The sequence below is a fragment of the Tamandua tetradactyla genome, chromosome 15 (genome assembly GCF_023851605.1).
Source record: "Tamandua tetradactyla isolate mTamTet1 chromosome 15, mTamTet1.pri, whole genome shotgun sequence".
Taxonomy (NCBI): domain Eukaryota; kingdom Metazoa; phylum Chordata; class Mammalia; order Pilosa; family Myrmecophagidae; genus Tamandua; species Tamandua tetradactyla.
In genome coordinates, this window is record NC_135341.1 from 50485679 (window position 1) to 50509599 (window position 23921).

Consider the following 23921-nt stretch of genomic DNA (forward strand, 5'->3'; position numbering starts at 1 on the left):
AATATCAACATTTAATGTAAGAAAATGTGTTTAATTTTGCTTTTTGCAGAGTGGCCTATACTATGACCAGAGAAACTACAGTAGTCTTACATATAGCAAACCAACCTCTGCCTACTACTCTCGGGTTTGTGTAAATTTTTTTAGCTTTATGATTTTTGTATCCAACGTTAATGCATTTGTAATCTCCCCTTTTCCATTTTGACTAATTTAAAACTAATCTGTTTATGTATTAGCTTTTGGTAATTAAATTTATGTAGTCTGTGAGTGTATTTTTAAAAAGTGGGAACTACTGAATTGTTACCATTGTGAGTACCATTTCTTTCTGTGTTTTAAATGAATCTTTCAAACATAAAAAATATTCAAATTGTATATGAACACCTATTATATTACGACTTAGATTCTACAATTAACATTTGTATGCATTTTATTATATTAGTATACATTTTAGTATATTTCTTTTGTCATGTAATTGGTCATCTGTCCTTCCCTCTATCTGTCCCTTTATCTACCCATCAATACATCTCATTTTTTGAAGCATTTCAGAATAAGTTGTAGGCGTCAGTAATTTCCAGGAGTGTACCCTTTTAAGAAAAGCTTGTATATGAAAATCTAAACTATAAAAAGGATAAATGAGAAGACGGTTAGTTGTTAATGTTAGGATCGTTTGCTTTTTCAAGGCATTTGGCACACCATACATTTAAAATGTACATTAAATATAGGGTATATAGTACATTTAAAATAATTCGGTTTACAAACCTGTCGACCCAACTTTGTTTCCATACTCTTGTTCCAATGTCTGATCAGGTTTGATGAGAAAGAACTGAAAATTGTATCCTCAGAAGACATCAGGAAAAGAAAGATTTAAAAAATAAAAAGCACTGTGCCGTTTTGGTACATGGAATTCACTGTGACTGGTACAATTTATCTGATAACTAAGGCACTTTGCCCATGGCTTGTTTTCTCTTTGGAAAAGAGTGTTTATAGCGATAACTCAGAACTCATTTAGTTAATAACCTAATTAATAAGGTTAATGTTTAGAATAGTAAGTATTAATAGCCAGACTAAGTGCATTAGGAGTCTGTCATGAGGTCATTGAAAATATCGCAGGAGCTGCTGGTTACTGAAGGCTGTCTTCTGTTAGTTTACTGTCCCATCTCCAAATAATAAAACAATAATATTCAAGGACAGATAGGACATAGGCACATCTATAGAAAACTGTTCTGAATGTTTTTCTTTTTTAACCCTTAAATTTGTATTGAAAAGTGTTCTTAATGACTTAAAATTTTCTCACTTTATGTGATTAACTACCTTCAGCATTCAGGAATTGCTGATGAATTATTAAGTATGAGATTATAAGCTTAGGTCTTATGATCTCATGAAGTGAGACCAATTCTCCTCCGTTTCTTGGCTTATTTCTTTTATTTTTGTTTCTTAACAGTCTTCTTCTCTGTACAGTGATCCTCTGGCAACATCTAAGAGTACCAGGGTTAGTACTTTCTAAAGGGTGGGTTGCTTTCAGAGCTACAATTCTTTTCTTCAAGTTTAATAGTATAATTTTTTCATAGGCCTTCCCTACTGCAAATTCTGGTCTGCTGAGAAGTGCTAGCCTGGTTTGTATCTCCCTTCTAGTGTGTGCAATGCTGGTGGTGCTTACTCTGACTTGACAGCTTTTCTCCAAAATAGTCAAGGACACATGGCTCATTTTGCCATGTCGACTGCTGAATGTGGTGCCTGTGCTTGAAAAACAAACTTTAGGGCAGAAAAAATAAACATAAACTCTTCATAGGGGTTGGTAGCCCCTTGCTTAGAAATTGATTTCCTATAGAGGAGATAAATTTGTCTGGGTTCTACCACATTCACATACTTATGTGACATGGCTACCCATACAAAGGATATCGTGTTTTCCTTCGGGACAGTGTGTTGCTTTGATCATGGCCACATTGGTGCTAGGCTCTAATAAAGCAAGTTGACTAGAAAAGCAAAAATAATAGCTCTGTGTAATGTGCAAGTTCTAGCTGGTGGCTTTCAAGCTATTGTTTGTTGTATTGTGGCCTGTTCAAGTGATTAAAGCCTGAGGAACTTATTTTTATTGTGATGGTGGGTAAAATGCTTTCTGTACTTTAGTTTCCTTTTTTGCCTTTTTTCTTCTTTTAAGAGAATAAATTCATAAATGTTAGTTCTAGTTTTGTAACATGATAATGAAAGGAAATATAGTAACCAGTGGTGCTTTTTTTTTTTTTTAAATAGAAGTATGAGCTTGACGTTCTAATGAGACTGGTACAGGAATTTATACGTATTGTTACCTCCTTCAGTCTTTATTCACCCTAGGAGTCTGTACGCTTAAGCCATTCTTCAAAATTTTTTTGGAACTCAGTACTCAAAGAAGTTCTCTTATTTTCAGAATAACTTTGCTGAGTAGATAAATGATATTTCCTTTGTCCTTTAGGTGTCATTGTATGGTGGTGGATTATATAACCCTTATGATTCTCGAACTGTAAGTCTTACCTGGGGAAGTTGGAGAAGAGAGGGTCTTGTATAGGTGGGCAGTTACTTACGTAGAAAAAAAGTCATTTAAGCTGACTTGAAGTTATTCTAAAATCAAATCCATTCATTCATCCAGCCAGCCAGTTGTGACTGTTACCAAGCTGTGAGAATGTGTTGCTGAAAGTATAAAGGGAAAACAAATAGAGAAACCTTTTTTTCTAACTCTTAGATCCTCAGGAAGAGAATAAGAACAAAGTTTCTCATTGCATCTCCTACTTCTCCTCTCCCTCCTGTCTTGGGTTAGTGGGTTTTGAGACAGGGAGAGAGGTGGAGTTGTAGACCACCCTGGGAACCAGGGGCTGAGTAGGGCCAGAGTCACTAATGTAATCCCAGCAGGGAAAGAAGCTCATTATTTTAAAACCTTTCTTGGAAAATTTATAGCCATCTGAATACAGTTATTACTCATCAAGAACAAGTTCAGCCCGAAGCAGTCCTGTGGTGAGCTGAAGAGTCTCTTTGCATGCTTTATAGAAACTTTTTGGTTGTTTTATTAATCTGTACTCACAGTTTAGAATATTGAGGATGTGGTGTGTTGCACTCCCTTGTGCATGGATTATGGTTTTCCCTCAGTACACAAACTCAATCACGAATTTGTCCTAATTGGCAGTTTCTGTTTGAATGTAACTTAGCACATGATTTTTTTTTAATGAGACTGGGGAACCAGTGCCATTAGAACTTCTCTGCTTTTTATATTTAATTGTCATTCATGTGTTACTTGTCTTTTCAGCAGTGATAATTCAGTTTATGGGTTGGCTACCTCATGATTCTCCTTCCCATCTTTGCTTCCTGTATTGTGCTGATTCACTTGCTTGTCAGCACTTCTGTCTTAGAAAAAGAAATAGAATAAGTCAACTGTAAAAGAATTGTTTTATAAAAGGCAAAGCTGGGATAATTATAAGCACCTAATATTTCTGGAGTATTAAACACTTTTTGAAAAATTTTTTAAAGTGATGTTAGCTTAAGGAAAATCCAAACTAAAAGTTCCCTGACCTCGGCTTCTGTTTTCCAAATACAACCTCTGTTCTTGCATATCTTCCCAGACATATTTTATACATATAGGAGAGTCCTTTATTTTGAACACAGTTGGGGTCATACACATCTGCTCTTCAACTTGTTTTCTTAAAATATTGTAGACATCTTTCTGTACCAGTACATACAGATTTACTTCATTCTTTTTTTCACCTTTAAAAAGAATTTTTATAAAAGTAAGCCATGTCGCTTCCATTTTTCACTTAATATTTCTTGGAGATTGTTTCACATTAACATGTTCTTTTTAATGATGATATATAATTCCATAGTGAATAATCTATACATTTTAAGAATCACTCACCTATTAATAGACATTTAGTTTGTCACATTTTTGCTACCCTACAAACACTTGTACAGTGAACATTCTTATCCATATATATTTTCATGTGCTTTTATGAGTAGATCTGCAAGATCATTTCTAATCATGAAATGAAGGGGTCAAACAGTACATGCTTTAAATCATGATGTGTTTGCCAGATTGCCCACCAAAAAGACTGTACTAATTTACATTCTAAATAGGAAATGGTGACCTTAGGAATTACCTTGTTATTCTTGACAAGGTCAAAAGTGGAGAAATTATTTAACCAATTTCTTAATAGTCAATAAGGTTATTTTATGGAGTGGAATAGGTGAGTTATTTGGGCTTTGTTTTATATAAATATTTGGCTCAGTTATCCTGCCATTTCTAAGTGGCACTGCTCAAGAATGCTACTTCTGGATTTAATAAAAAAAAAAAAATCACACTGATACGTTTAAGGAGTAAAAGAGTTTTCACATAAGAAGGAAATTTGCTTTAAACCCAGTATGATTCCACTTGGCGATTCTTGAACTGGGTGGCATTTTTAGTGTTCAAGTGTAGTGGTCCTTTACAAACAAAATTATGATAATGTATTACCAGTCAAGTGTGTAGAACCTAGCCCTCATGGACTAACCAGATCTTGTTTTATTTGAAGGTATGTTCAGAGTTCTTATATAAGTGATGTCAAAATGGTTTCTTAATGATGTTAAAATGGTTTCTTAGTGATATCAGAATGGAGATAAACTATACATATCAACGATCCGTCTTCAACTACTAATGAAAAAGGAAGACAACTACCCTGTGTGGGGTTGTGTTAGAAATATCTTCACTGGTTGCATAGGAATGAATAAAGAAACATAATCATTTCATTGTCCTTGCTGGTAGGAAATTCTACCTTTGACTTATAGCACTTTAAAATATTCTTTTATTTTCTCTCCCAAACTAAAACATTAAATATATTTGTTACAATACCCAGTGGGAACCCAAAGGTTTAAACAGCATGGCATCACTACCTTTTTTACCAGTTTACTAATCCCACCCCCTCCCTTTTCTTTAACTTAAATGAAATGTCTTTTGCTTTATAATGAGAATTCATTATATCTTGAAACAGATTTTCTGTTTAATTTCACAATATATTGTGCTAATTATAAAGCTCATATACAGTATTTGTATGCTTCCCATAACCTTACTTAAGGTGCTTTGAGTCAGGTAGTATCTGTAGTGAAATTGCATCTTTTTCATTATCTGATTTTAATATCTATAGTTTACAGATGATGACACTGAGAGCATTGCATCTTCTGGTCAAGCCAATCGGGGGCGAAGGGAGAGTGTGGTGAGCCTGGTTTGCATGCAGACAAATATGGAGATTTTAAAAATTGCAGCAGTGCATGATTACATGAAATTTGTTGGAAAGTGAAATATGCATTTGACAAAATAAGCATTTTCCTTAGTTATATGAATAATTTGCCTAAAAATGTGTGTTCCTGAAAATACATACTCCCTGTGGACTTTGTAAGCTTTTGTTACTAGCATTCCTCTTCACATTTCTCATGTGCAAATCATTGTGTATTTGAAAAGTTTTTACTTATTCCTTGATGCTTTTTATGCACATGCCAGAATCAAAGTTTTTCAAATATAAATTAATGCTTCAAAGTTGTGGAAAACTCATAACAAATTGTCATGAACAGTTTCCTTTACTGTTGTATATTAAATTTAATCAGTTTAATTTAAAGTATATTCATGCTGTTAAATCTATTGGACTTTTGATGGAGTTGCTGATGACAAATTTTTTTTAATTCTGGTTTTTGAGTAAATCAGAGGAATAATTGAAAAGGCAATGAATATACATGTTAGAATACAAGTTATCTAATTTTGGGCAGTTCTTTTGGTGGAGCTGGAAGTTTTAGAGAGTTTGTGACACTTTTATATTTGGGGAATTTGTTTGAAAATTGTATTTGTGAGGCTCTTGTGTCAGTTTAGAGCTAGAAGAAAGAACTCTAGAACTAAGAGACTGTACTTCGCTTAAGAAAAATAAAAGGCCATTTAATACAAGTCCTGTAATGTGAAAGATTGTAGACCTGAAATTTTCAGAGAATGGGAACACCAAGTGTTTGTGAGATCTGTTGCCCAAAATTCAATGATCTAATTAAGGCATTATGGACCCTTGGCACTGTGTTCCTTTCTCTTTCAGCTGAAGGAAAAAAAAAACAAGACAGGACATCTCAAAGCACCTTGGAAAGTAATGGAGTGGAAAGGGCAGGGACTTTAAAATAATGATGCCTTAGTTAAAGCCATTTTACCTATTGGTTATATGCATGGCATTTTCTTTATTTGTACAATGGGGATGTTAATCACTCCTTGTAGGTAGGTTTATTGTATGAATTACATTCATTATTTTATTTTATATCAAAATTCTGAGATAGTACGTGCTAATAAATATTATACTCATGCAAATCTAAATTGTTTTACTATTATTGTGAGTAGAAATACTGTTGCTTGACTGTATTAGCTCTCTAAAAATCTTCATGTTTGTAAGTCTGCTTTGTGTCTTTAGATGGGCTTCTGAATTCCCTTCCTGGAGGGAAAGTTTTAAAGCAAAGCAAACAGACAGCTGAGATAAGGAATAAATGAGGCAAAACATGCTCATTTATTCACTATATACTTATGTGGTAGTACCCATTATATATACAGTGTACCATGTTAAGTGCTGGGAGTAATGTGGTAGACTAGAAATTCATAACTTCATGGGGCCTATATCTTAGTGAAAGAGATAGAAAATAAGGTAGTAAACAGAATTACAGAAAAGAAGCAAATCCCAAATTTGTGAAGAGAAAAAGCATACTAATGTGATAAAGAGCATTGAGGGGTAGGTATATGTGTGGGTGAACCTTTGGATGGGGTGGTCAGAGAAGAGCTTTCCAGGCAAATGCCAGAATCTGGGGTGGGAAAGAATGATGGGTGTTTGGGGAGCCAAAGAGAGGCCAATATGATTCCTTTCCTTCATTGTTGTGAGTTCCTGATTTTGATGAATATGAAAAAGAGGAAACTATAGAAATTGGGCAAAATGTACAGTACCCTGCAGGTAATTCTGCATTCAGTATATATGTGCTAAGCAAAGTTGATTGTTAAAATGATCTACATTTTGTAAAGTATAGCAGAAGCTTTAGGTAGATAGTATCCTAGAAACTGTCCTGTAGAGGGTGAGGCAGATTTTAAACATGGGAAACTTTGCTGAGCCTTAGAAAGTAAATAATCTCTAATAGCATAGAACACTAGTTAAGATGAATAAAATAATTCATTTTAGGGAGTTGTGATTTCATTTAGGAACCCCTTCCCCATTCCCACCCCCACCTCCACCATCCAATAGATTAATTGCAGCAATTTTCTCACTTCACCATAATTTATCACAAACCAAAATTTTAAAAAACTTTTTTTATGCCAGTGTTCTTATCTTATTCTTCTCTTTTCTCAACTTTTAAAGCATCTCATTTTTTTTTTTTTGACTCAAAGGTTTCTGCCGCGGATTATTTTAGTCGCTCCAATCGTAGGGGGAGTGTTGTTTCTGAGGTGGATGATGTCAGCATCCCAGATTTGACCAGTGTGAGTGTATTGCATGGAGTGGTTGTGTTGTCTCGCAGCTTGTGACTAATGGCTAACATATTTGCTATTTTTAAATTAGGAACTTAATTTACTGCCCAGGAAATACTTATTTGAACATAGTAATGTAAAACACATTTTTGTTTGTTTGTTTTGGAATGTACTTGATATATTCTGATTTTTAAAGAAAGCTTTTTCTATGGAAATTTTCTCCATGGAACCCATCACTGGCTCTTAACAATGATCAATATTGTGCCAATTTCTTTCTCTTTCCCTACTCTTTTTTTTTCTGAATTATTTTAAAGGAAATCCCAGACAACATGTCATCTCACCCATATGCATCTCTAACTGAGAAGAATTTTTTAGTAACAACCATTTCATTATCATACCTAATGAAATAAAAAAAATTACTTAATACTATCTAATACTTAGCCTATATTCAGATGTTCCTATTTGGTGAATAAAGTTCTAGGTAGACTTTGATATGATATTTAGTGAATGTGAAATATATAGTAACTGGGAAGACTCTGAATCAATTTTAAACATTTAGATTGTGGCATTATTTTAAAGAAATGCCTATCCATTACCTTCACATTCAACAAGTACTGAATTAAGGGAATACTGTCAAGTAGAGATGCCTTGGGGTATTTGTCTTAATGAAGGAACTCTACTGGCAGATCAAAAAGTGCCTGCTGGGACTTCCGGAGAAGATGGCGGCTTAGTAAGACGCGCGGATCTTAGTTCCTTCTCCAGAAAAGCAACTAAAGAAACAGAAACAATACGAAACAGCTCCTGGAGTCACGACAGAGACCAAAAAGACAGCGTACCCCATTCTGGAACGGCTGAACAGGCAGGGAGAATCCGCTGCGCTGCGGTGAGATACCCGAGGGGTGCGCGTTTTCCCGGCCGGGGCGGCTGGCGACTGGGGTCCCCTCCACGCATGTGGCTCCCCGGTCTGACTGGGAACGTTGGATAGCGGGGCCCTCCCGTCACGCTTGGCGTTTCGGGCCAGCTGGGCAATTAGGACCGGCACTCTCCCAAGCCGCGGCGGCCAGCGACCCCCGCCACCAGGCGCGGTTTCCCGGGCTGACTGCCGTGCAGACAGACGAGCGCCACGAGCGCCACCTACTGGGCAGGAAAAGAAAAACAGAGCCCAGAGATTTCACAGAAAAAGCTTTCAACCAGCTGGGTCCCACACCCAGGGAAATCTGATCAAATGCCCAGACACCAGCAGAAAATAATGGATGACGCTCGGAAAATTGAAGATATGGCCCAGTCAAAGGAACAAACCAATAGTTCAAATGAGATACAGGAGCTGAGACAACTAATGCTGAATATACGAACAGAAATGGAAAAACTCTTCAAAAACCAAATCAATAAATTGAGGGAGGACATGAAGAAGACATGGGCTGAACAAAAAGAAGAAATAGAAAATCTGAAAAAACAAATCACAGAACTTATGGGACTGAAGGACAAAGAAGAAAAAATGGAAAAAACAATGGATACCTACAATGGTAGATCTAAAGAGACAGAAGCTACAATTAGTGAACTGGAGGATGGAACATCTGAATTCCAAAAAGAAACAGAAACTATAGGGAAAAGAATGGAAAAACTTGAGCAGGGGATCAGGGAACTGAATGACAATATGAAGCGCACAAATATACGTGTTGTGGGTGTCCCAGAAGGAGAAGAGAAGGGAAAAGGAGGAGAAAAACTAATGGAAGAAATTATCACTGAAAATTTCCCAACTCTTATGAAAGACCTAAAATTACAGATCCAAGAAGTGCAGCGCACCCCAAAGAGAATAGACCCAAATAGGCGTTCTCCAAGACACTTACTAGTTAGAATGTCAGAGGTCAAAGAGAAAGAGAGGATCTTGAAAGCAGCAAGAGAAAAACAATCTGTCACATACAAGGGAAACCCAATAAGACTATGTGTAGATTTCTCAGCAGAAACCATGGAAGCAAGAAGACAGTGGGATGATATATTTAAATTACTAAAAGAGAAAAACTGCCAACCAAGACTCCTATATCCAGCAAAATTGTCCTTCAAAAATGAAGGAGAAATTAAAACATTTATAGACAAAAAGTCACTGAGAGAATTTGTGACCAAGAGACCAGCTCTGCAAGAAATACTAAAGGGATCACTAGAGTCAGATACGAAAAGACAGAAGAGAGAGGTATGGAGTAAAGTGTAGAAAGAAGGAAAATCAGATATGATATATATAATACAAAAGCCAAAATGGTAGAGGAAAATATTATCCAAATAGTAGTAACACTAAAAGTTAATGGACTGAATTTCCCAATCAAAAGACATAGAATGGCAGAATGGATTACGACCCAGCAATACCACTGCTAGGTATCTACTCAAAGAACTTAAGGGCAAAGACACAGACAGACATTTGCACACCAGTGTTTATAGCAGCATTATCTACAATTGCAAAGAGATGGAAACAGCCAAGTTGTCCATCAACAGACGCGTGGCTAAACAAACTGTGGCGTATACCTACGATGGAATATTATGCAGCTTTAAGACAGACTAAACTTATGAAGCATGTAATAACATGGATGGACCTAGAGAACATTATGCTGAGTGAGTCTAGCTGGGAACTAAAGGACAAATACTGTATGGTCCCACTGATGTGAACCGACATTCGAGAATCAGCTTGGAATATATCATTGGTAACAGAGACCAGCAGGAGTTAGAAACAGGGTAAGATAATGGGTAATTGGAGCTGAAGGGATACAGACTGTGCAACAGGACTAGATACAAAAACTCAAAAATGGACAGCACAATAATACCTAAGTGTAATGTAACTAGGTTGGAACACTGAATGAAGCTGCACCTGAAATATGGTTTTTTGTTTGTTTGTTTGTGTGTTTGTATCTTTTGTTTTTGTTTTTTCTTTTTCCTTTTTATATATATATATATATTATTAGTATTATTATTTTAATTCTCTTCTCTATATTAACATTCTATATCTTTTTCTGCTGTTTTGCTAGTTCTTTTCCTAAATCGATGCAAATGTACTAAGAAATGATGATCATACATCTATGTGATGAAACTAAGAATTACTGAGTGCATGTGTAGAATGGAATGATTTCTAAATGTTGTGTTAATTTCTTTTCTTTTTTTTGATTAATAAAAAAAAAAATTGGTAAAAAAAAAAAAAAAAGTGCCTGCTGAACTTGAAGTCACAATCTGATTTCCTTTTTGTGACGCCACCCTTTCTTGCTGGCTTTAGTTTTGTTTTGCTCATAGGCTTTCACTGTCCTGATTATCCAGCACCTTGGAGGGAATGAGAGGCAGTGTTTCTTAAAAGAAAAGTTAGACATTTGTTTTTTAGCAACCAGATAATTATTCATAATGAACCCTTCAGTAATGGTTTATAAGTGTCTATCTGAACTACTTTGTGTGTGGTTCTTAACATTCCATTTTGTAGTTCCTGAACCTGGCTGTGCCTTGGATTAGATTGAAGAATCTGCATATAAAGGTTTAGAAGACTGGCTCAAGTCATTCTCCTGAAATGTTGTCCATTTTTTTAATTTCCTTAGCAACTTTCTCACAACATGTGTTCTGTCCATTTTATTAATTCCTACACACACACTTCTTTAGAAAGATAAGCTGGAAAAATGCATTTTCATGTGAAATATCCTGATTTAAAAATACTGACAATGAATTTAAAAACTTAAAAGACAATTTCTGGTTACCCTTTTGATGGCCAAAATATGTTTATATGCCATTTATAACTTCTGGGGTAGGAGGTGCTGAAATAAGAATGCCACCTGATTTGGCAAGATTAATTATACAATATTTGTAATTGTTTTAGTCTCTTGTCTTATTTTTTCTGTATTGTCTTCCTTTCTGTTCCATAGGTAAGGATAGAATAAAGGAAAGGAATGTAAATTTGCCAACTTAAGTTTTGCTGTTTGTTAAATCATTATTTAAGCCCAGGTCTAAGTGGAATACTCAGCCAATTTTGCTTTATGAGATTATTAAATTTAATTGTTCTTTCCTTTCAGTGTTTGGGGAATCAGATTTTCTCTATTATGTTTCTTTCAAATAAAATGTTTGAATAGCATTATGAAGTCAGTATATATAAATTAGGAGTTGAAGGATGAGAATCCAATGAGTACATTGAACAAAGTACACTATATGTTATTAACCATAGAACAGTTTTATATCTTGATATATTTATTAAACTTGATTAAGTTTTATTCCATTCAAAAGCTTATTCAGGATTTAGCAGACTCTTTGGGTCATCATTATTAACATTAGCTAGCTTGTCATTGCATTGTAGTTATGTGGACCTCTTGGATATTAGAGCACCTGGGGCTTTTAAAATACAGGGTTTCGTTTAGCTTTTTGTCTAAATGAAACATAATACCTAAGTACAGAACAAGTCTCAGAAGTGAGAACTGAAAAATCCCTGGCCAAGTCATTGTGGCCAAAATAACCAGACTGCTGCAAGGCTGCTCTAGGTATTTTTTTGCTGCCTTAACAATCCCTGAAGTTTGGCACATGGTCAGTTTGAGTTGCAACAGTTGGGGTCTTTCAGAAGATAGTGAAAGTGTAGGATCCACATTGGGATGGACTAGTTCAGTGATGCAACCCCTGAAATGTAAGATTATTTCAAGTCGAATGTCTATTAAAAAGTAGATAGGTTCAGGGGTCATTTTTGTGGGACGTGGATAATAAGGAGGAATTCAAATATAGTATTTTAAATTTCTGAAGGCTGCTTGCTTTTCTCTAACTTACTAGCAGAAAAGTGTTGTAAAATACTCTGAAGAAAATAATCCAATTTATTTATTTATATATTTCCTTCCTATTAAGAATAACATTTTAAATATTAGTTGATGCGTTTTACTAGTATAGATGCAATGAAGGATTATTCCTTTTTATGGCAATAATTGCCAATGTTAAAAAAAATTTTAACCACTGTCATTGCTTGTTTGTTTTAAGACATTTCGTATGTTGTTTACAAAGTCAAAATGAACTAAAATCTATTCCTTTTGAGAGTATTTCAGCAAAAGATTAGCTTAAAGGGTTCATAGTCTAAAGTATTATTTATATTATTATTATAGCACTGATCATCATAATAAAAAGTGTTAACTGAGGGAGAAGATGAACATAATGAATGTGGGTAATGAAAAAGAATACTAAGATTTTCAAATATGAGGAAGTTAGATTGGAGTGATCTGTGTAAAGCCAGAAATAAGGACATTTCATGTTTTAATAATTAACCGAGGAAGGTTTTCTAGTCTCTTCTCTAGTTTGGGCTGGGAAGATTGGTCTGGTAGTTGGAGTCTGGTTATATTTCCATTTAGTTCAATCCCTATGTGACTCCCCCAGCCCCATCCCCAATGGTAACTGGGAATGTATATGCAGTTAAGTAGTATGAGCACCACAGTTAAAAATCACAAAACCGTGGTTTGGATCTCACATTCAGTGGTTGTGTTCAACCTTCAGCAAAATTTTTTCACCTCTTGAATTTTTCTCTTCTTAAGTATGAAGTCGGGGTTTTGGACTAGCCCTCTAAGGGTCCCTTCTCAAAACTTTCTGAAATAACCTTAAGACCTATCAGCAGAACATAGATTAACTCAGTTATGGGTTGTCCAGATAATAGAACAGTATATAGCTGTTAATGTAAATGAGGTAAGTCTGTAATAAGTGCATTCATCCAACAAATTTTTAGTTTGCTCTGTGTTAGGAATATAGAAAAAAAGAAGACAGCTAAAGAGGTTACATTGTAGAGAGAGATCAAATGGGAAATGAATAAACATCAGAGTCAGATAGTGATAAATGCTATGAAGAAAAAGTACTTTCTCTAATTTCTGATAGGGAAAAAAAAGATGTAGAATGTGTGTGGGACACTAATGTTGCGTATTTTAAAATGATGAGGATTGCTTGCTCTTGGAGTGAGAGATTAGAGGTGAGAGCATAGCATGGGGAGAGGCCTACTTCTCATACCCTTTTAGGCTGTTTGAATTTTTTTTTTAATGTGTACATGTACTACTTTAAAAAAAGAAACTGATTCCTTAACTTTATGGAAAATAGATTTACATGCTTTATTCTAATCTGAACTTTTTTGGCTAAGTAGAATAGTCTTATCTATGTTTCCTGTAATGGAATGTCCTAATAATGTTTAGAAATGAAGGTTTTTTGGCTTTTGGTGTTGCCAAACTTTTCCTTTTGATATATACAAGTAGTTTGTTTTAACATTTGTTGATGCTAAAACTTCATATTTTCTTTTGGGTGTTTTAAATACTGTGAAAAAAAATCTATCTAAAAGTTCTAAACTTTTGAGTAAGCAGAGCTTGTTTATTCCATGTCTTCCTTAGGATAAAAATTAAAGTTCTTGACATTTTCTCTTATTATCTCAACTTTTCTTTTAGATATAGTATGTTTACTTTTAGGTTCTGAACTTCATTGAACTCGGAGAACTCAAATGAAGTTGCTTCTTTTCTTCCCCTAAAAAATCAACATGCTAAGCATCTTTCCTGATTTTTATCTCTGTTTTTTTCTAGTTGGATGAAAAATCTGACAAACAGTATGCTGAAATCTACACAAGGGTGAGTATGTAAATTCTGAAGAGAATTAGGTTCTCAGAGCTAATTAAACTTATTTTCTTCTACTATTACATTCTTTATTTTACTAAAATTGGACTGATGGAGATAACTCTTCCTTCATCTATTTCTTGTCTTTGACACCCTACCCCCACCCCCCCAAATTCCTTCAAAGTTGAGTCATGTGAAACACTAGAAAGAGAAAGATACTGCATTTTATTTCCTTGTCTGTCACCTCTTCAGCTTTTGGCTTCTCTAGTGATTTTCCTTTCTCTAGAAACTGATCCTGAGAAAAAGTCATTAAATATTGAAAATGAAGAGGCTTTGGGAATGGTGGTGACAAATTTTGAGTGTTTTTTTTTCTTTAAATATGAACTATTTCTAAACAACGCTTTTCTAGGAGTTGCCTTATTCTCTCTCTTAAAGACATATTTTTAAAAAGTTGTCTTAAGGGAAATGATTTGTCAAGATTAATTTTATGCCATACCCAAGATATGCTGTTTCTGTCCAACAGAAATATAATACAAGGCATGAATATAAGCCACATTAGTAAGTTTAAATTTTCTAGTAGCCACGTTTAAAAAAGTAAAAAGATACAGATAAAATTAATTTTAATAATATATTTTACTTAAACTACCATATCCAAAATACAATTTCAATATGTAATCAGTATGAAAAATTATTGCCGAAATATTTTACACTCTTCTTTATGCATGAAGTCTTTGAAATCTGTTGTGTATTTAAAAATACTCAGTTTGGACAGCACAGATCTATGCCATTTATTAATCAGTACCATAGCTTAGAATTTAAACTAATTGTAGGAAGAGCAGTATAAATTCATAGTGATATGCAGTATTGTTGTTAGTTGCAAATAGTATCTCCAACTTAATCAACAGAGTATTAGAAAAGGAAGAGATTCTTAGGAAACAGCTTCAGAAGCTAAATAGGGAGACTGCTAGTTAGTATCCCGATTATCAAGTACTAAAACAGATTTAAATTAATCTGATGTTCTCACTCCATTGTTTACAGTATAGCAAAGATAAAATTAGAAAACAACTTCCACAAAATCCTGTCCCTTTTAGTTATTATAAATTCTAGATATCCAGTCCCTTTTAGTTATTATAAATTCTAGATTTGGATAGGAGTTTTTTGTTTTGTATTTTTGTTTGTTTTTTTGTTTTTGCCTGGGCAGGCACCAGGAATCGAACCCAGGTCTCTGGGATGGCAGGCAAGAACTCTGCCTACTGAGCCACTGTGGCCCTGCCTGGATAGGAGTTTTGATAATGAGTTTTGCTTGGTATGTCTGGACCCTTCCCTTGATGCTCCTCCCCGAAAGCCAGTCTGAATTGCCTATAGATTGTACTTAGACCTTCTCTGTCCACATGTATTAATCTATCCATTTGAAATCCATCTTTCCCCACTACTTTCTAGGGTACTCCTTACCATCCTGTCTTATGTTAGTTTCCACAGCAAACATATTTTTAAAGAAACAAGACTTAGAAGTGTCAATATGTCTTTCTCTCTAGCCTTCATCTCGAAATTCTGCCTCAGCAACAACCCCTCTAAGTGGAAACTCATCCAGAAGAGGAAGTGGAGACACCAGCAGCTTAATAGATCCAGATACCTCATTAAGTGAATTGCGGGTAAACCGCAGTTTTTGGTTTGTTTTTTTAAAAGCAGTCTTTTGCTCCCTTTATAGTATACTGTAACTTTTCATATTTGATGTGATTTAGTAGAAAGGAGAGGGGTATGAGTTCTTTAAAATAAAATTGTTAATACAATTAGAAAATATGACTCTAAATTGTTTTAAAGCCTGAAAGGAAGGAAATTAGTTAATTCTTTTTCTTTCCTCTTTCCTGAAAATTTGATATTGGAATCAGTTCTGCTAGTTTACACATACCAAAAAAAAAAAAAAAAAAAAACCCTTAAATGCATGTTAAAGTAATTCTCTCATAAATAGTTGGTCATATTTTAAATGGAAAATATGTGGATTTACAAGAAGCCATACCCTGAAAATTATTAGTCTTTGGGCAATTTATAATATTTGGTCACTTGAATATAGACATCTCTCAGTTTTCTATGATAATAGAGGTATAATAATATTTGGAATAACAGATATGCCTGGAGATAATGAAAAACTCATTTGTCCTGTTAGTTGAGTCCCCATCCTTATTAACTCTTTTATTTGAAAGGTGATAACCTGTAAAGTGTATTTGCTGAAGCTATTTGCTGAACCTGCTATTTTCTAGTAATGGGGGCAGATATAGCCAGAGAAACTGCGTTCATTCAACTTTTTTGAGCACCTGGCCCTGGAGAAAGAGGCAGTAAAAGATATTCTGGCAGTAACACACATTCTCAGAGGGAAGACAAACTTATACAAACCAGTAAAACAGGGTGGTGTGATACTTTGGGGGTAGCAAGAATAGGGCTGTTAAAGGGAATTCAGGAAAGTGTTATCTAAATTGTACTAGGAGAAGAGGTAACAAATATTTTCAGAGGAGGCAAGTCTTACCTAAGGTTTGAAGAAAGAATAAAAATTATTCTTTTTTAAGAAGGATTGGGAGGAGGAGGTTGGAGAGGAAGGCTTTGTCAGAGAGATGCATTCTTAGAATAAGAAGGATATCTGAATAGCAAGATTGACAGAGGGTTGGATGAGAAGTGAGGAGTACTGATGGTTGAGAAAGAAGGCTGTAGAAGGGCCAAATCACATAGCACCCTTGTATGTCAGTCTAAAAAGAATTCAATTTTACCCCTGACAACTGTGGGATATTAAAGAGGGGAGCAATACTATCTGATTTGCATTTTTAAAGATAACTTGGACCATAACTTGGAGGAAACATTGGAGTCCAGAAGAACAGTAACCTAGGTCGTATGTGATGAGAGTATTGCACTTGGGCTGGATGTGCTTTCTGAAGAGTTTTAGAGGGCCAGTGACAGAATGGTAAGACTTGTTATGAGGATGGAAGGATAAGGAAGTAGGAGGAATCACTGATGACCTTTAGGGTTCTTACTGGGATGAGTGGTTTAATAGCAGTGTCATTCCTGGCTGCAGGGAATATGGGAGCAACAAGTGTAGGGGAGGGAGTGGTGGTGATAAATTCTGTTTCAACTGCATTGAGTTTGCAGTCTCCCCATGGTCTCAGGGTGCAGGACTGATCTAGAAGGCAGATAAAGGTTAGGAGTCATTCTGTGTTCTTTTGGGAGTTTAGCCACGGGAGACTGATCTTTCTTTCCCACTCAGTCTGTCTCACACACACCTCACAAACACCATTTGAAAGAAAATGCTGGAAAGAGAGGAGATGTAAGAATGGAGCCCTGGGGAGCACTCACTTTTAGGAGTCTGATGTGGGCTGTGAGGGAGCCTGGAAGGTTGGAGAGAGATTAGGGTTATCAGTAGTGTGGGTCACAGGAGTCTAGGATGAGAGAATTTCAAGGAGGAGGAGGGAGTGGTTAGGATTGGTTAAGGGAATTTGCAGTTGGGTTTGGGAAGACCAACTGCAAAGTACCCATTAGTTTCAGTATGGTACTGATAGGGCCTGAGGCTAGCCTGCTTTGGCTGAACAATGAGGGCGAGTTGAACAAATCAGAACTGTGTGGGGAGAAAATGTGGGAAGTTTGCTTGGAAGTGCATAGCTATGGGAGAAGGAGAGTGTTCTTGTTTGGCAGTAGGTAGAGAGAGAGAGAGAGGGGAAGTTAAGAGAAGGCTTTCTTTCCTTTTACAGGTAGAATTGATGAATTTCATTGGTTGGATTGAGCCAATTAGAGAGAGGTTGAAGGTTGAGAAAGGAGAGGACAAGACTGACAGAGCAAAGTGGCTGAGTGGTTGGGCATTGAGTCCATTGACCTATTGAGGGTCAGATGTTTGAGCTTGGCTAGACTGGTGGTTCCTCCTGCTGACACAGTAGAGGAGGTAGGGACAGGTGGTGACTTTGTAAGATTAAAAGCAGAGTAGGAGCAGGAGTTTGGCTTGTGAAATGGGCTGCTTGTACGAGTGGGTTAAAGGGTAGGAAAGGGTGACAGAGGTTTGAAGCAGGGGCTGTAGAGGAAATCTGACTCAGGCCAACATGGTCACAAGTTTGAAGGTGTCAGTATTTAATGAACTGTTGTTGTGTAGCAGGTAGAAGGGCTGAAAGCGCAAAGATGGGTAAGATAGACTTTTGCTACAATCTAGAGAGTAAAAAGACACTAGGACAAGACATTGCAGCCTCAAACTGAGCTTCCTCTTGCCACGTTTTTCTTGCTTTTCTACCTTGAGGGAATGAGCTCCTTGTATGCCAGCACCTGGCTCCTAATAGGCCCTCAGTAAATATCTCTTGAATGAATCAATGAGTAAAAGATCAAGGAAAGAACGAAGTGTCAGGGAAAGTATAATACTGAAAATATATATAATTGGCCTTTGATAATTGATGCCACCTATAATTACAGGGTTATATTTAGGACCCTGCTACAGTTACCTAAATTGAGTATCTAGAATACAGCTTACACAGCAAGGTCAGTACAAAGGAAACAGTATTTTCCATTAAAAATTTGACCGATTTAACTTTTCTTATAAAGATTATAACATGTGGAGCAAATGCCTTTTTCATCATTTAAATGGTAGCCCCTGGATGGAATATCTCATCTGACAATGTATTCCAAACATTATTATTTAACTTCCCTCCCTTTATGCCCTTTTTCCCAAATTAATTGTGGTAAATAACCAAGTCATTGAAAGTTAATTTTGTTCAGATCCATTTGTTACATTTTTTAAAAACTGTGTTGTCAGCCAAATTTGCTGCTTATAAGTAGTTTATATTTTACAAATTCTAAGTGAGGTATTATGCCAAAAATTACATATTTAAATGATTTATAAAATTTTAAGAATTTTATGTAGAAAATATTAGAATTTATATACCTTTTTTTTCCATATACAGCCCCATTCCCATTTGCTAATATTGTTTTCCACTGAAGGTAAAGCAAAGAAAGTATTTCAAAATTTAGATTAATTACTCCAGACCCTCCCCCAAATCCATTGTCACCTGACCTCTCTGCCCCTTTCAGTGGTTTAGAGTGAGAGTTATGTTTGTATACTTTGATTTCTCTGCTTTTAGTTTAGAGTATACCAAAATAGTTCGTATTTCTATCTGAATCCTTTGAGACATGATATGTTTGTGTGTGGTTTTATGCAATGGTTCATTCCTATGTCCTGCAGGATATCTATGACCTTAAGGACCAGATACAGGATGTAGAAGGGAGATACATGCAGGGGCTTAAAGAACTAAAGGTATCAGGGCCCCTTCTGCAGCTCAAGCATGCTCTTTGTGTGCAGAAGTGTTGGTAATGGTGATTTCACAAGTTATATTAACCCTACTGCACATGGCTTTACTAACAGTGTTTGTCTTTCAAGCATGTGCTTAATTTGCATAGGAAAGGCAAGCTTTCAATCTCTGCTTATGTTTAAATGTTTAGTATAGTTTTTGGAATATTCAGCAAAAGAAATATCTTATAGTTTTTAAACATTGTAAAATATTTGCATGTCCTTTATGTCTTAGCCATACTATGTTGAATTGGACAAAAACCTAAAAAGTATATATATATACTTTTTTTTTTTTTTTTTTTGCATGGGCAGGCACTGGGAATTGAACCTAGGTCTCTGTCATGGCAGGCGAGAATTCTGGCTGCTGAGCCACCATCGCACTGCCCCTAAAAAGTATTTTAAAAGTATTTTTTTAAATGATATTTAGGCCTTAAAATTCTTCCAAGCTAAATGTAAAAGTTTTACCTATTTCTGTTACCAAATTCAGTCAATATAAAAGTGAGAGGAAGATACAACTAAGAGAGCATTATAAATATCCCCTCTGGAGGAAGGACCCTGAAGGCATGGATTTTATTTTTGTTTAGATTTTTTTTACCACTAGGTTGACGAGGATTGCATAGATCCAGTGCCTTAAAGAATTTGAAAGTAAATTTAAGTGGGCTTTATCTGTTCCCAGTAAGGATGGCTACCAGTTTTCAGTATAAGTGTCTTTGTAAGGCAGGCATTTTTATTGTAAATGGCTCTTGGTTATCATACTCTTCTTTCCATGTTTTATTTTGAAGTTCATGCCTAATACTGTGAGGAAACCAGAAGTTTCTCTGGATGCATATATGTCTCTATTTGAAATGGAAATGTCAGGCCTATGTAAACATGAATGCAAGGCATTCAGAAAGTTGACTCAGAATATGACCAAGGGACAAAGCATGGGCTGTAGGCAGTGTGTTCATGCGTCCATGGCATGATTTGAAGGAGTCCAGCTACCAGCCAGAATCTTCATGCAGGTGGTTGTGGTCCATAAGGAACTCACAGTTAAGATTCAGGACAGAAGAGGGTAGAACGTGCCCAGTGAGGGTGGGGTGGGTGGGTAGATGGGCTGGAAGCTATGGCAGCTGTGTTTCAGTAAGCATCAGAAGAATTAGAGTTAGTATGCTCATGTGCTCATCTGGTCTTGTTACTCTTATCTTCAGAATCGAATTCCCATTTTAAGGTCTTAGATTTTTGGAAATGTCTTGGATCAAGGGAACTAATTCTGTACATCAACTAAATATGCCCGTATTAAGTCATATATAACAATGTATCAAGAAAGCAAGTAATTCAGAGGCATTTTTACTACCCTTTTATTTAAACATTTTTTTACCTGTTAGATATACTATTTATTGCACTGTTTGATGCAAAAATAACATTAAATGTATTTGAGACTTTGAACGGATAGAGATTCCTTTTCTTAATTATACATGCCAATGTATAATTGAACTTGGCTTCAGGTTATATTTATCCTTGAAACAACTCTTTTAAATGGAAGAAAAATCTTCAGGATTAAAAATAAACAAATCTGATTGGTGACCAAGCATGATTGTGTGATGTAGCCTATTAAAAGGAATACTGGTTCATCATTGCCTAATGATTTTATTTGTGATTAAGCATGTTAGTCTTTGCTGCAATGTTTTCTCCATTATACCCCCATCATTTCTGTACTTTATTTAATCAGGAAAGGCAATCATTTATTAGTATTATAATGTTGGCCACATGACATGTAACTGTATAGTATGTGTATGTACTGCTACCCAGAAAATATAGTAAAATACTACTGAAAAACTTAAGGGATCTAAAAGACACTTAATGATTCTATAAATTAAAGGACTAAAGCCATTTTAAAATCTATTCAAATTAATAGCTTAATGAATTCAAGTGAAGAATTATAGCAATAAGTAAAGGAACTTAGAAGATCTATATCTACTGACTGAAATCTCTAAGATATATTGAGAAAAAGGTAAGCTATAGAACAAACTTAGAGTATACAATTTGTATTAATAATATAAATGTAGAGTCAAGCTATATATGTATATAAATGAATACAAAATGGCCTGAGAGCTACTGATAGCAGTGGTGCCTCTGGGAAGGCCTGGGATTAAGAAGAGTGGTCAAAGGAAACTATTGCTTTATCTCTATTGTTTATTTTTCCCCTGATGAAAATGTCACATTTTGGGCATTTAAAAGTTGCCTTTATTTCAACCGGGAGATAACATTTCAGAATTATTAATAATATTATTTTAAAACTCTAGGTTTCACCACATATGGCTATGTGGCTGACCTTAAGCACTTAGCCTAGCCTCCCTGTCAGTTTTCCCATCTGTAAAATGCAGATGATAATAGTACCTACCTGATCGAGTTTCTGAAGGGATTAAATATGATAAGGCACCTAAAGGGCATATAAATGCTTAATAAATGTTTGCTGTAATATTAGGTGTTATTGCTATAACATTAATGAAGAACCTACTTGAATTAGTTAAGAGAAAAAAGGTTTAACTTTATAAATGTCCCCTGTACATATGCTTGGTTCTGTGCTCCATGGATGAATACTGAAGTACAAAGATATTGGGTTGCTGGGCAATTGGTTAGGCTAACTAAGTCTAACTTCTACCTGGTCTCATAACACTCATTATTTGAATTCGTAACTTCACAAAATTAGAAATTATTGGATGTCAGAACCTTTAGATTTAGAAAAAATAGGCAAAATCATAATTGTTATATTCTTAGAAGCCAAGAGTCTGTGCATTTCTAAAAACTAAGAATCTAGAAATTCCTGTTGAGAATTTGAGAGGCAGGACCTGTACTCCTCAACATATTCCTCCATCAGGCTTTGAGTACCAGATTCTCTATACCCTCATTAATCAGGGATTTCATCCTACTTTAGCACTCATTGTGTCCTACATAATCTTGAGTTAGCCAAAGTAGACCCAGCTTTGGTAGGTTTTGTCTCATAAGAACCAGTTCAGGCTCCAGTTCCTTGAGGGTCCCAGCCAGAATCTGTCTATGTGTCACTCTTCCAAACTCTTAAAAGCCTGTATTGCTTTTACTTTCACTTGACGTATAATGACCAGTAATAGCTGATGTTTATTGACTGCTTAGCTTGTGCTAGGCACTGTATTAAGTATTTTATGTTCACTATGTCAGTCTTCACAGGCTTGGAAATGTTGATTAATCTTGTATTGTTTCATAGACTATTAACCCAATTAGGTTTTTAGATGTTGAGGACAAGAACTCTTATGCGTCTTTGTAAAAGTTAATTGTCTGAAATAAGCACTTGATTCATTTTTGTTGATCAGTTTTAAGTTTAATGAAGAGCTTTCATTCAGTGGTGTACAAGCACACTAATTTTTTTGTTGACTTAGTGGTTGAGGCCTTCCAGAAATGTCCTTCTTAAATATTGCTCACACTTCTAATCCTTAGCAGAAGAGTGGTAATAAGAAGAGTATTGGAATTAATTTGAGAGCTAGACCCACAAAAGACTGTTGAGAGAAGAGTTGACATACTGTCAATGAAAATCTTGCTGTCAGTGATAATTTGGCCAATTTGTGAGCTTTCCAGACTGTACAAGACACTGGTAATAAAAGTGATGATGATACCATGTCCCTGAATTTAGGTGGTTCAAAATCTAATTAAGGGATTTAGTTACACGGTTGTTGAGGCTTGTTCTAGCAGTGTATGGGAATAGACAGTCAAGGCTTAAACATTAATTCAGTGGATCCCAGTTGTGGGTGTTCATCAGAATCATGTGGGGGCTTGCTAGAACACAGATTGTCAGACTGTATCTCCAGATTTTCTGATTCAGTGGGTCTAGGATGGGACTTGAAAATTTGCATTTCTACCTAGTTTTCAGATGAGGGTGATGCTGATGGTATGAAACCCTCACTCTGAAAATTGTCTTAAAAGTATTTAATAAAACTAATTTTTTAGGTTTTATTATGGAAAATACAGTAAAACCATTAAAATTACCTTGAAGTTAAACTTAATTTAAAACAATCTTTTGTTTAAAAGAAGATTAAATTCCATAAATTTTCTGTCAAATTTATTCTTATATATTGAGTCTTTGTATCCAGTACTTGAACTATCTTAAATTTATGTAGGTACTCCCACCCCCACTATTTTATATGGGTCTAAGTTGTGATGAGGATTATTTTATGCTGTTAACCTCTCAGTGGATCTAAATTCTGCATTTAAGATACTGTTGTCTTTAGACCTTGTAACTATTGGCTTCTAACATATATATATGTTAAATAGCTATATTGATATATAGTTCATATACATACAATTCACCCAATTAAAGTTTACAATTCATTCGTTTTAAGTATAGTTACAGAGTTGTCCTACCATCACCACAATCCAAGTTTAGATTTAGATTTTCATAATAAAATGAATAAAAATTTATTTAAAATAAATAAAAGCCATACCCCTTAGCAGTCTAACTATTCATCATCCCCCATTCCCACTTTCAGCCTTCAGCAACCACTATTTAGTTTCTGTCTCTCTGGATTTGTCTGTTCTGGACAATATGTGGTCTTTTGTGACTGGCCTTGTTCATTTAGTATAA

The 23921-nt window shown here is 35.3% G+C and overlaps 1 protein-coding gene across 16 annotated transcripts in view; it reads left to right on the forward strand.

Moving 5' to 3' along the window:
- LRRFIP2 (LRR binding FLII interacting protein 2) overlaps window positions 1–23921 on the forward strand; it is a 124705-nt gene that overhangs the window by 77488 nt on the left and 23296 nt on the right. For 5 of the 16 annotated variants that reach the window (XM_077129828.1, XM_077129835.1, XM_077129831.1 and 2 more), the window contains 10 exons: window positions 50–124; window positions 1439–1486; window positions 1566–1610; window positions 2447–2494; window positions 2926–2982; window positions 5136–5204; window positions 7382–7471; window positions 13996–14040; window positions 15561–15677; window positions 19226–19297. In XM_077129828.1, the coding sequence (XP_076985943.1) occupies window positions 50–124; window positions 1439–1486; window positions 1566–1610; window positions 2447–2494; window positions 2926–2982; window positions 5136–5204; window positions 7382–7471; window positions 13996–14040; window positions 15561–15677; window positions 19226–19297 (666 nt within the window). The remainder of the gene's footprint in view (window positions 1–49; window positions 125–1438; window positions 1487–1565; window positions 1611–2446; window positions 2495–2925; window positions 2983–5135; window positions 5205–7381; window positions 7472–13995; window positions 14041–15560; window positions 15678–19225; window positions 19298–23921) is intronic. The other 11 variants (XM_077129837.1, XM_077129838.1, XM_077129841.1 and 8 more) reach the window with 4 other exon arrangements.